We start from the raw sequence: 13395 nt of genomic DNA on the forward strand, positions 1-13395 counted from the left end.
CACCAAAGCGACCCCTGCCGAGAAGGAGGCGGGTTCTTTCTGGCGAAGGGAGCCGTGACTCACAAAAGCTCCCGCCCGGAGAATCGTGTCGGCCTGTAAGGCTCTGCCGGAGTGGAAACTGGCTCTCGCGCCATTCCTGTGCACTTCGGCATTGGCCCGGGGATTCCGGTTCACGCAGCCTGACCCTTCTCTGCCACCAAGGTTCCCTTTTGCACTCCCAAGCTGCGCCCACCCCCATTCCTTAAATCCAGACCGAGGTCTGGCGGCAGCGAGTGTGACAGCTGGCCCAGGGATGGGCACAAGGCAGATCAGAATAGATCACATGAAGAAGAAGAGTTTGGATTTATATCCCCCCCTTTCTCTCCTGTAGGAGACTCAAAGGGGCTGACAATCTCCTTGCCCTTCCCCCCTCACAACAAACACCCTGTGAGGTGGGTGGGGCTGGGAGAGCTCCGAGAAGCTGTGACTAGCCCAGTCACCCAGCTGGCGTGTGTGGGAGTGCACAGGCTAATCTGAATTCCCCAGAGAAGCCTCCACAGCTCAGGCGGCAGAGCTGGGAATCAAACCCGGTTCCTCCAGATTAGATACACGAGCTCTTAACCTCCTACGCCACTGCTGCTCCTGAGAGCCCGAAGCCCCACGACACGCAGCCTGAGGAGGGAGAGTGGCTGGGAGAGGGAACGCTTGTGGACGGGGCCACGTTGGCAGCGGTGTGGTGTTGTTCCCCTTCTAGGCGAGCGCACGAGCGGCCTCCACCGCACCCCCACCGGATGCACCCCAACTACGGCCACGGGCATCACATTCACGTGCCCCAGACGATGTCTTCTCACCCTCGGCAAGCTCCGGAGCGGTCCGCCTGGTTAGTAAACACCTCACCTGTTATTTAGCGACTCCTTCTTCCCGCCCTCGTGTCTTTAGGCCCCCACCTTCCGAACAGGGTCCCCCGGATCCCGTGGGTGGGGGGCACACCTCCACTCTTTATTTATTTATGTATTTATAATTGGTTTTATATACCGCCCCTCCCCCGAAGGGCTCTGGGTGGTGAACACAATAAAACAATAGTTACAATAAAACCCCATTAAAACAACAATCAATAATGTCATATTGGCATCCAATCGTAAAAACAGAACTTCATAGATCCACCCTAGAAAATAAAACAGAGAAGCGGAGAACCCAGAATGTAAGGAAAAGGAGGGGGAAAGGGGAGGGGGCATCAGCGGCCGGCCCCTCCAAACGCCCGGTGGAACAATTCGGTCTTACAGGCCCTGCGTAACTCTCTTCAGACTGTGGCAGGTTCTTGCAAGGGAAGAACCTCTAGAGGTGACCGCAGTGTGTGCGCAGGGGCCAGGATTGGTGGGAGGAGGGTGGTCCTGAAAACGGGGCAGACCTCGGCTGTGTCAAACTGCCAAGGAAGGAAAGCCTGTGTTCTTGAGTGGAGCCTTGAAACAAAAGAGCGACAGCCGGTACAGCCTGTACAACAGCGTGAGTTAGAAACCCGCACCGCTGCCAGAGAACTTCGTTTCCGGAAAAAGTGGGCGGGATGCTGACTTCCTAGCCGAGGCGGCGAGAACGGCGTGCACTAATCGCGAGTTTTCTGCTCCCTCAACAGGGAACTGGGGATCGAAGCCGGTGTGACGGCAGCCACCTACCCGCCGGGACCGCTGCACCCACACTTGACTCACTACCATGCCCCTCCCCGGCTTCACCATTTGCAAATCGGGGCTCTCCCTTTAATGGTAAGGAGCGTGGCTCTGGGAACTCCGCTCGTGCTTTGTGTCTTCGTGTCACACATCTTTGGGGGGCATCTCTCGCAAAAAGCCCTTTCGGAAAGGAATTGGGGGGGGGGGCGCCGTCACGTTATTTCACGTCTAGGTTTTGTTGCGTTCCAACTTTGCTAACGTAAGAAATTATTACAAACCAGATTCTTACAACAGCTGGACGGGACTTTGAATGGGCACAGGGCAGCTGCATTTCTGACCCGGGAAATTGGGGAGGCCCGATTCGAATTCCCCGGTAGTGCATTGACCCTCTGCATCTGATTTCTGCTTCGCTCAAGAGCCGGGTCCAGGGGACTGTGGGACGTAGCTCTTTGGGGTTGGAGCGGGAGGGCATTTGCTCCTTTTGCGATGGTTCTGTTTCAGATCTTGGAACTGGTTCTGGCCCTCCAAGGGGATGCGTGGTCCATATTTAGTAGAGGGTGAGGATACACCAGCTAAGAGGGGAAGACAGGACCAGTTTTAAGAGGAAGGTGAAAGAAACAGCCTGTGTGTGTAGTTTTGTTGACGCTGGGGCAATGAAATAGCCGCGAAGCAAGCTGGTACAGCAGCAAAAAGCAGTTTAGCGCAAGGAGAGAGTTTCAGACTACACTGTTGCTCGGTCGCCATCTTGTCAAACAAATATGAAATTGCACTATGTAGTTTTGTATGGAATTGGGCAAAAGCCAAGCCCTATTCAGGCTTCAGGGATTCTTAGTTTTAGCAGCAATTACTGTATATACTCATGTATAAGTCGAATTTTTCAGCACATTTTTAATGCTGAAAAAGCTCCCCTCGACTTATATGCGGGTCATTAAATTTTTTTGTGTTTTTACTTTCCCGGCCAGCAGGGGGTGCAGTTTTTATGCTAGCGGCACCAAAATTTCAGGTTACCCTCAGAAGACTCTCCTGATGATACCAGCCATGTTTGGTAAAGTTTGGTTCAGGGGGTCCAAAGTTATGGACCCCCAAAGGAGGTGCCCCCATTCCCCATTGTTTTCAATGGGAGCTATTAGTAGATGGGTTGGCTATTCTTTGAGGGTCCATAACTTTGATTCCTTTTCTTGAATTAAACTCCTCTACCAGTTCCTGGCTGGTAATTTCACTCAGGAGAGTCTCCTTTTATGATACCAGCCAAGTTTGGTGAAGTTTCAGTCAATGGCGATCTTAAAGTTATTGACCCCCAAAGGGGATGCCCCATCCCCCCCATTGTTTACAATGGAAGCTAATAGTAGATTTTTTCTATTTCTGATAATATCCCTCTCCTTAAAAAATCCAAGGTTGGGTTTCACATTTGGACATACAGATGATGATGAGGAATCCAGTTTTGAAGGATTTTAACTCTTGTGTTTTAGCTTGGTTGCTGGTTGAGCTTCAAGATTTTGTACCCTTTTTAAAGTTATTGTTGATACCCATATTGTTCCTTGTTTCGGCCCTCCTTTTCCATCTTTTTTTTACAGAGCCAGTTTCACTGTTTTTTCTTGAAATAAATATTCAAAAACATTTAACCTAAATTGATGCCTCAAATTTGATGCTGCATTTCCCACTTCTATTCTCCCCATCTCGCGAGTCAATAAGTTTTCCTAGTTTTTTGTGGTAAAATTAGGTGCCTCGACTTATATGCGGGTCGACTTATACACGAGTATATACAGTACTTGCCGCCCTGGGTGCTTGTCTGAAAATCATAAGGTGGGGCTTACGCAGAAGTGGGGAGGTTGCTGACAACTTCCAACAGAGGGGTGTCCAACTCTGGCACTTCAGATGTTCGTGGACTACAATTCCCATCAGCCCCTGTGTTGAAGGATTGGCCATGTGGCCATGCCAGCAGGGGCTGACAGGGATTGTAGTCCACGAACTTCTGAAGTGCCAGAGTTGGACACCTCTGCTGTAGCAGGTTTGGTTTGATCTTTTTTTGTAGCGGATGAAGCATTTGTAATGATGTGGCTTCAAGCAGGGACCATGAAGAAACCTTGAAGGTTCCACTCCTCAGTACAGAACTTTCTCTCTCGGGAAGATGAAGGTTTTGCTTCGGAGGGCAAATGAAATATGTTTGAGAGGCTGGCCCGAGTGAGCTGCTTTTGCGGAAAGGGCGTGCAGAACAGCTGTCCCTGCTTCATACAAGAAAGGGGCTTTGCCAGTAATCTGCTCGGTGGAATTTGGAGCCTCTCTAGTTGGGTTGGCTGTTTGGGGCGAGGCCTGAGCCCGCAGAGGGTGCCGTGAACCCACCACATCTTTGACATTTGCATGTTTGGTGACCAGGTGTGAGCGTGGGTTTTGTGACACATTGCAGTTTCCAGGTGATTGTGTGGCTTTGTGAAACAGGGTCCTTATTGCCACAAGAGAGGTCCTCCGGGGGATCTTCACAGCTGCTGCTTGACGCCTCGATCAGTTCTGTATCACTGATGGACAGAAATTGCTGCTCATGGTGGCACTCGGGAGGTGGTTTCGTGAATGCCTCGAATGTAAAGGAGATTTAAAAGTGCAGAGTCGGGGATTCTTCCTCTGTACTGAGTTGCTTGGAAAAAAATCTGCTGTCATCTGGATCTCTTCAACCACTTCCTGGTTTGGGAGGGGTATCTGCAGTGTTAGACAACTGCAGTGTCTTCCTGTCTTTCTCGTGGGGAGATTGTTCTAGTCCAGGGGTGGGCAATTATTTTTTCCATGGGGCCGCATAAGAAACAGAACATATTGTGGAGGGCCGGGCAAAAAGGCAGGGGGGCAAGGCGCTTTTGAAAGCCCCGCAGAAGCCGGCAGCCAAGGCAACTGGCTTCTGTGGGGCTTTCAAAGGCGCCTCGCTCCCCAGCCAGGCAGGGGGGCCAGTCAGGGTCATCCGGCGGGCCGGATGTGGCCCGCGGGCCATATAATGCCCAGGTCTGTTCTAGTCGGTAATTTCAGTTGCGTTCTTGACCTCCAAGTTCTAGTCTAGGAGATTTTTGACAGAGGCTGATAATATACTGCCCAGCACGACTCCTGCTGGCTGAGAAGGAATGTCTGCACCCTAACTCAGTTCAAAGAAAATAGCGTCACTTTCATTATTTGCCATATTCCGAGATTTGTCACTTTTCACTCTTTTCCCCCCAACAAGACCCTAGAACCGTGGTGGCGAACCTTTGGCACTCCAGATGTTATGGACTACAATTCCCATCAGCCCCTTCCAGCATGGTCAATTGGCTGATGGGAATTGTAGTCCATAACATCTGGAGTGCCAAATTTTCACCATCACTGGCCTAGAACGTCTCCCAAGTGTTTTCTGGATGTTAGTCGGTGCGCTCAGATTCTGTCAGGCGAAAAGGTGCATTGAGAGTCTCGGCGCATGTTCTCATTCATCATCGGGGTGGAACCCATTTGGGAGTGGTCCCTGCCCGCCTGCAACGTCGCTTCCTATTGATTTCTGCATTTGAGTTACGCTAGGCTGGTTTTCCAGAGGAAGGCTGCTTGCCACTCACTGTGGAAGACGTGACCCTGGCATATTCTTAGATGGTTTGAAGAGCTGGAGTAGCGTTAGACCTCCTTTTTGTCGAGTTGCATTCAAAGGTGTTTGGAATATGCTGCCACAGGAGGTGGTGATGTCCACTCACCTGGATAGCTTTAGAAGGGGCTTGGGCAGATTGATGGAGGAGAAGTCGATCTATGGCTACCAATCTTGATCCTCCTTGATCTGAGGTTGCAAATGCCTTAGCAGACCAGGTGCTCGGGAGCAGCAGCAGCAGCAGCAGAAGGCCATTGCTTTCACCTCCTGCCTGTGAGCTCCCCAAGGCACCTGATGGGCCACTGCGAGTAGCAGAGTGCTGGACTAGATGGACTCTGGTCTGATCCAGCTGGCTTGTTCTTATGTTCTTAAGGCCATTGCTTTCACCTCCTGCCTGGGAGCTCCCTGCGCGCAAAAAAAAAATTCCTCGGTGGGCCATCATGCAGGTGCGCAGCAGAGGGCTGGACTAGATGGACTCTGGTCTGATCCAGCTGGCTTGTTCTTATGTTCTTAAGGCCATTGCTTTCACCTCCTGCCTGGGAGCTCCCTATGGCACCTGGTGGGCCACTGTGAGTAGCAGAATGCTGGACTAGATGGACTCTGGCCTGATCCAGCTGGCTCCTTCTTACGTTCTTATGTAAATTGTGGCGATCTCCCAGGGTTTTCAAAGCAAGAGCTGATCGGAGGTGGTTTGCCATTACCCGCCTCCTTGGTGGTCTCCCATCAAGTGCCAACCGGGGCTGACCTTCTTTGCTTCCAAGACCCCGTGAGATCAGGCCAGCCAGAGTGTTGGACTTCACATATAAAGAAATACATAGAAATATTTGAGCTGGCCAAAACCTGCCAATGTCAGCAGAACACTTTCACAACAGAACCTTGATCGGGTGTGAACGGGCCTTCTTCCCCCCTGTCTTCATCGGCTGAATTGAGTTTGCTCAGAATCTTGCTCCTTTCTCGAAGGGGGTGAAACTGTGGCAGGCAGGGACGTTAGAGGAGGAGCGGAAGGCCGCCCCGTTGGCCGGGGCTTCGCCTGATGCTGATCGGAACCAAAGCCCCAAGAGTTGTGTCATTTTGCACCGTGAACAGTCAAGTCACCCCAAAACCGTTCTGCAATTAGATTTAACTCAATTCTGCTATTTGAATAGGTTCCTGACATGGCGGGCTACCCTCACATCCGTTACATTTCATCGGGATTGGATGGAACTTCATTCAGAGGCCCTTTCAGGGGCAATTTTGAGGTTTGTAATAGAATGAACCGAGCTGCGGGTAGCAGAAATTTTGCTCGGGGGAGGGCGGGTGGGGGCAGGGGGAGAGGAGCTTGTGAAAGAAACAGAGCCTTTAAATAATTTCCGGCCTCTGTTGTGCCATGGAAACAGACAGGGTAGGTACTTCTAAAACAACGACAAGGAGGGAGGTCTTTTCTGGATGCTGCTGCAGGAGTCAGTGGCCGTTCCGTGGCTTCCGTGGGCCAGTTTGCACTGCTCGTGGCGGAAGGGGGTGGGCGCTGCTCCCTTGTCGAGATCCAGGAGTGAAACTGGGCCGCTTCGGCAGCTGTCGCTTGTGATGCAGAGGAGGGTGGGTGGGGGATTCAGGTATCGGATGCAGAGAGTGAATGAACTCTTCCATAGGCTGAGTCACTGGGCAAACTTTTCTATTCACTTTGACTCATGTAGGGGCTGGAGGAACCGGTTGCCACGTTTCTGCCCTGAGCCACTGGTGTCCTGCAATAGTCCTGCCTTTCTCTGTGCATTTTGTATTTATGTCACCATGGTAAAACTTGCCACAAAACCATTTCAAGGGGTGTTCCTCTGGTCACCCAGCCAGTCTGTAGCAGCCAGGTGTAATGCAGAAACCCACGGAGGCTGGAACAGGAGTGGCTCCATCCAGATCGCTCACGGGGGCCTTGGAACTGGGATTCCGAGAGTTTCAGAGCCCTCCTGGGCAGCCATTGAGCTGGCCCATCCAAGCCTCTCTGTGACATCACAAGCCTCTCTGTGACATCAGAGCAAGTAAGACAGTGGCAGCCAGAGGGGATATATGTTTATGGGGATAGCAGAGCACATCAGCCACCCAATGAGGCAGAGAGCGGTCAGTGTCCCCTTGCATTCATACAATCAACTGTTTGTACCTTGAGGGGGTTGTGTTGCTGTATTTTGAGCGAATGGGTAAGGTGGAATGGGGGTGTCTATTAAGTTCCGCTGGCTCTCTTTGGTTCCAGGAACTGATTCATCTGGAAGAACGGCTGGGAAACGTGAATCGTGGAGCTTCCCAAGGAACAATCGAAAGGTGCACGTACCCACATAAATACAAGAAGGTGAGCGCCCCCCCCCCCCAAAAAAAAGAATTGTGAATATTGTGAATGGCCTCGGATGTCATTTTTTGGGTCAGGAGAGGTTACATATTGAACCCTACGTCTAACGCTTAGGAGGCCCAACAGGCGTTAATTGTTCGGTTCCATTCGTTGTTTTTTTGTCTATACATAGTTTTTTAAAAAAGAAACCAAAAAAAAAAAAGTTCCTTCTCGGGGACTGTGTGGAAAGTGATGAACGTTGTAGTTGGCAAACCTGTGTAGCATATCCAGCACCTTCTTAGAATGCTCACCCAGAGAGATCCTTAAAGTGAAAATCCTCACCCAAATCTGTGCTTCTGGAGCAGGGCTGGGGGCCAACTTGGTCAAGGGATGAGGACATTGCAGCCACTATGTGCAAGCGTTGTGATTGGCAGCCCCCAGAGGCGCGTCTTTTTCTGGGCTGGTGGTTACCCTTTGGGGGTTGAGTGTCTCACCAGATCCCCCGAGCACACGAGCCAAAATATGCCAGGGCATCTCACCTTCCTTTGCCTGGCAGGCGTGCTTTGTGGGGCTCACATCTGAAGTGCAAAAAATGCAAAAATGCAAAAAATCCATACTTCACATACACGCTACAAGGGTCAGTGCTATCAGTCACAGACCAGGAAAGGGATTTGGGCGTCTTAGTTGATAGTTCCATGGGAATGTCAACTCTATGCATGGCAGCTGTGAAAAAGGCAAACTCTATGCTGGGGATCATTAGGAAAGGAGTTGATAATAAAACTGCAAGGATTGTCATGCCCTTATATAAAGCAGTGGTGCGACCGCACTTGGAGTAATTCTCGTGGTTCAGTTCACCTTGGTATACACATCCAAAAAAAGATATCGAAGAGAGAAAAAGTGCAGAGAAGGGCAACGAGGATGATTGAGGGATTGGAGCACCTTCCTTATGAGGAGAGGCTGCAGCGGTTGGGGCTCTTTAGTTTGGAGAGGAGGCGTCTGAGGGGGGATATGATTGAAGTCTATAAAATTATGCATGGGGTAGAAAATGTCAACAGAGAGAATTTTTTCTCTCTTTCTCACAATACTAGAACCAGGGGGCATCCATTGAAAATGCTGGGGGGAAGAATTAGGACTAATCAAAGGAAACACTTCTTCACACAGTGTGTGATTGGTGTTTGGAATATGCTGCCACTAACCTGGATAGGTTTAAAAAGGGCTTGGACAGATTTATGGAGGAGAAGTCGATCTATGGCTACCAATCTTGATCCTCCTTGATCTGAGATTGCAAATGTCTTAGCAGACCAGGTGCTTGGGAGCAGCAGCAGCAGCAGAAGGCCATTGCTTTCACCTTCTGCATGTGAGCTCCCAAAGGCACCTGGTGGGCCACTGCGAGTAGCAGAGTGCTGGACTAGATGGACTCTGGTCTGATCCAGCAGGCTAGTTCTTATGTTCTTAAGTGGGTACCGTTCAGAAAGCGAGTCGCCGAAGGCTGCTGGTCACATCGTTTGCAGAAGTGGGCAGCTATTGCCATCTCACCCTCTCAATAATAGTTGGGGGTAGGGGCTGTATCCCGTTCTGTTTCATTTGGATACAGCGCCCAGAGCCTGCTGCTCCAGAGCGTGGTCCCCCTGGGGGCCAGCCTTGCCTTTGGCGTGATACTTCTGCCATCCCTCCGTCAGCTCAGGGGTGCTGCAGGTAGCTGTGCTGTCAAAACTAATTGTGTGTGTGTGTGGGGGGGGAGTGGTTGTGGGGAGGCTGGGAATGGAGGAATTAGCAGCCCGGGGGGCTTGATGCTTTCACGGTATCAGACCCGTCCGACCCAAATGTGTGTGTGTTCTCTTGAAAATGCCAATGTTGTCATTGTTTAACAGTGCGAGCGATAATGACTGTGCATCCACATCTCTTATTCAGTTTGCCAATAATGTCGTCTCTGCTAACAAGGTTACAACTGATTGGTTCTCACAGAGGAAGCTGCACTGCAAGCAAGATGGGGAGGAAGGAACCGAGGAGGACACAGAGGAAAAGTGCACCATTTGTTTATCTATTTTAGAGGAAGGTGAAGATGTCAGGTAACTAGCAGCCAGCCTCTTGTTAAAAGTGCAGGGCAACTAACCCCGGCCTGGACACCCTGGGCTCCTGGAAAGTGCCAAGAATGACCAGATAGGGTTGGAAATTCAGGCAGCTGCAGACTCCCGTTGACCACCTTGCGGGGGGCGGGGGGCGGGGGGGACCAGACAGGCTCCCTGCCCCAAGGAGGGTGAAGGGCCCCATGTGGACAGGGCTCTTAGCAGAATCCCCAACCCCCACAATCCTGTCCCACCCTGGGCTGCCATTTTTGTCAGATTAATAGTCTTTGACATTTCTTGACCTGGGGAGTAGAATAAAATCAGAGGTGCCTAAAATTCACAGTGCGCCATTATCAGACTATAGGATTTGGCTGCTGTTTGCTGGCTCATTGTAGAGGGTGTGGGGGGGGGGGAATATAGGTGACAGCGTGTTTGCTGACCCTCCCCATCTGTTTATGAGCAGTCTTGTGTGCCTTGTGAGTGGCTCACTCCGTTTCCCCCTCTTTTTCTCCTTCACAGGCGCCTGCCGTGTATGCATCTTTTCCACCAAGTGTGTGTCGATCAGTGGCTGATTACTAACAAGAAGTGCCCCATTTGCAGAGTGGACATTGAGGCTCAGCTGCCCAGTGAGAGTTGACCCCCTTCCCCTTCCCCCCAGCCCTCTCACGCTCCTCCTCCTCCTCCACGCCCATTCTTCCTGGTACTGCAGTCAACCAAAGATGGCATGACTTATCCGTGCAGATGTTGGAAGCATTGGAACCTGCTAGAGTGCTATGTGTCTGCTCTATGGTATACCTAATGCTAAACCTACAGTTCCGTGTATTTATAAAGCTTTTTTTTTTTTTAGAATTTACAGTTTCCTCAACTCTTAACCACGTTTCCCTGTATTTTTGCATGTTTCCTTGTATTGCATTTCTTTGCACATGTTATGGGCTTAAATCACCCTCCCAAACTTGCAGGCAAGATTTATCTGCTTTAGAAAGTAGAATTGTTGTGGTCCGGTTTTTTTAATTTTTTTTTTTTTACATAGAGTTGAGCTTTTCAGAATATGATTTCACTCATTACTAACATCCGGAGACCTTAATTTAATCATGTATTTAGTTTTAAATGTATAAAAGATCAAGATGATATTGTTTTAAAGACATTCCTTAATTAGGAAATAAACGGCTGCTGTATTCTTAACGTTGGGCAGAAATGCCACGCGCTTCTCTTGCGTAAGCGCCACTTAAAAATAAACCGGAACGACGTTAGCGTGCCACAGCGCTGATTTGTTCCAAAGTGTCCCCCGTCGGCAGTGACGGGGGGCACAAGTTGCAGATCCTCTCGGTTCCTAGTGGGTCACCCTTGATTCCTGGAGCATCCCTTTCTGATCATGTGTCCATATTGCGAAGCCTTTAGCGCAGTGCAGATTTATTTGAATGTCAATATTAAAACATTTAGACTGCTGTCAGATTGTATGTACCATTTTCTTACGTCTAGCCACGGGGGGTGGGGGATCATCCCTCTAACGTAATATTTTGCTGCAGTGGAAAACAGCTCTCATGAACACTAAATATTAGATTTCGACTAGCTGGGATGTAGATATGTGCAGATTGAATAAATAAAGTTTGTAGCAAAAACGGGGAAAGACATTTTTGGGCTCTTCAGTCTTCTGCTTAAAAGTTCACCCGAAGATCTGCACAAAAATGGTTTTTGTTAAAAAAAGAAAAGGAGAAAAAACAAACAAAAAAACCCCAACAAACTTCGAATCATGACTTAGAATTATTGCATTTCTTATAGCAGATTTCCATGACTCCATAGAACTTTCAAGGTCCCTGCTCAATCCTGGGCCTTTTTTTTTTTTAATTTTACGGTTAATAAAGTTAGCTGAATCCACCTGTTTCTCGTGTTCTTTCTTGTGAAACCGGCCAAGCCCTTTTCCTGGCCTCGTCAAGAGCAAGCAGTGGGGGCAGCAGCCAGAATGCCCCCCCCCCGTACATTGTGGAAGATGCCCTTCATTTAAGAACATAAGAACAAGCCAGCTGGATCAGACCAGAGTCCATCTAGTCCAGTTCTCTGCTACTCGCAGTGGCCCACCAGGTGCCATTAGGAGCTCACGTGCAGGAGGTGAAAGCAATGGCCTTCTGCAGCTGTTGCTTCTGAGCACCTGGACTGTTAAGGCATTTGCAATCTCAGATCAAAGAGGATCAAGATTGGTAGCCATTTCCACAAGGCTATCTCCAGAATTGCACCTCCTGTGAACTGTCAGGTGATGCTTGGTTGATGTTGTCTTTCTCTTTCACCAAGATTTTTTTTTTGATCACCCGGTCTCATGAGTCTGCAGCCTATTTCCACCAGGACTGCAGTTTGGAATCTTCAAATATCCACAGTCTTTTTGCACAATGTATTTGTATAGTCTCTGTTGCTTGTCCTCTCGCCAAACAGTCTCCCTATTTCTGCAGTCCGGGGGGAAGTGGTCAGCCCTTCCCCTTGTGCGGTCTGTTCCATAAATTGGCTGACTACTGAATACTTGCTGTTCTCGTGACCAGCAAGTGTGAAATAATCACATACCAAACCGATTAGGAAGCAGAAAAGGGGGGGATTTCAGAATCCGTGTGGGGTGGAAAGCCAGGCAGTTGACCAGCCAAAAGAAAGTTGCTTTAAAATCTATAGGGTTGGGGTGGGGGACACTTTAAGGTCAAATTATTTTCTTTCAAAAAGGAGGGAGTGCATTTGTGTCTCATTCAGCTTTCCAGTTAAAGCTGTGCAAAAGAGCCTTTTATGAGAGGTTTTCTCAAAAGGTGGTGGTCAGTGGGAAACTGATGTTGAATGGTCCAATGTATATCAATGTATTTCACATTAGGAGGGTTTCGTAAGGGCGCGGGCAATGTTTTAAGATATTACTGTTTTAATTATATGTATGTTTTTAGCTGATGTTTTATCTGTACACCGCCCTGAGCCCTTCGGGGATAGGGCGGTATACTAAATTTAATAAATAATAATAATAATAATAAACATCCAAGAAAGCAGCGCCTTCTAACTGGTGAGGTTTGACCTCTTTGGAATGGGTGCTCATTTGATTTTTGATGCTGTGCCATGCAAGAGCAGCTAAAAAATATTGTTGAAGAATTTCACGGCCGGATTCAACTGGTGCTAGTGGGCTTTCTGGGTTGTGTGGCCGTGGTCTGGTGGATCTTGTTCCTAACGTTTCGCCTGCATCTGTGGCTGGCATCTTCAGAGGTGTATCACAGAGAGAAGTCTGTTACGCACTGTGTCCAGTTGTAACACACTTCTCTCTGGACACTGTGTGTGACAGACTTCCCCTCTGTGTTACTCTGAAGATGCCAGCCACAGATGCAGGCGAAGCGTTCGGAACAAGATCCACCAGACCACGGCCACACAGCCCGGAAAACCCACCAGAACCAGCTGAAAAATAGTTTTAAGGCGCCCAGTAGCATAACAATGTTCCAAGACTAGGATTACTGGCTGATGCACCATAATGCAAAAAGCTGGTTTCAGAGGTAGCAGAAGAGTGTAGTGAAAGCCAGGTGACCTGTTGCGATAGGTAGCGATCCTGCTCGCTGATGAAAATGACCCCCAGGACGTTGAGCCCTTTGGGGCGATTTTTGCTGCCGCAGCCTCGCAACAACCCTGCGAGGTAGGCTAGAGCAACACCTCATGCACTTGGAGGACCGGTGGCTGCTGGTTTACCGAAGTCACTCCTCCGCCACCAGCAGCAGAGATGCTCAGCTTTGCACAGCCAGTTGCTCGGGGGAGAAGCCACGAGTCTCCTCGTGAGTCGCCGGCCTCTGCAGCTGCGCCCGTCCACTCCATCCC

The 13395-nt window shown here is 49.6% G+C and overlaps 1 protein-coding gene across 1 annotated transcript in view; it reads left to right on the plus strand.

Annotated features, from left to right (window-relative positions):
• RNF111 (ring finger protein 111) overlaps positions 1 to 11454 on the plus strand; it is a 29118-nt gene extending 17664 nt beyond the window's left edge. The window contains 6 exon segments of the mRNA XM_048481724.1: positions 734 to 859; positions 1610 to 1736; positions 6369 to 6461; positions 7442 to 7537; positions 9479 to 9582; positions 10099 to 11454. Coding sequence (XP_048337681.1) covers positions 734 to 859; positions 1610 to 1736; positions 6369 to 6461; positions 7442 to 7537; positions 9479 to 9582; positions 10099 to 10216 — 664 coding nt within the window. The 3' untranslated portion in view covers positions 10217 to 11454.
• The last annotated feature ends 1941 nt before the right edge of the window (positions 11455 to 13395 follow it).

The sequence above is a fragment of the Sphaerodactylus townsendi genome, linkage group LG17 (assembly GCF_021028975.2).
Source record: "Sphaerodactylus townsendi isolate TG3544 linkage group LG17, MPM_Stown_v2.3, whole genome shotgun sequence".
Classification (NCBI taxonomy): Eukaryota; Metazoa; Chordata; class Lepidosauria; order Squamata; family Sphaerodactylidae; genus Sphaerodactylus; species Sphaerodactylus townsendi.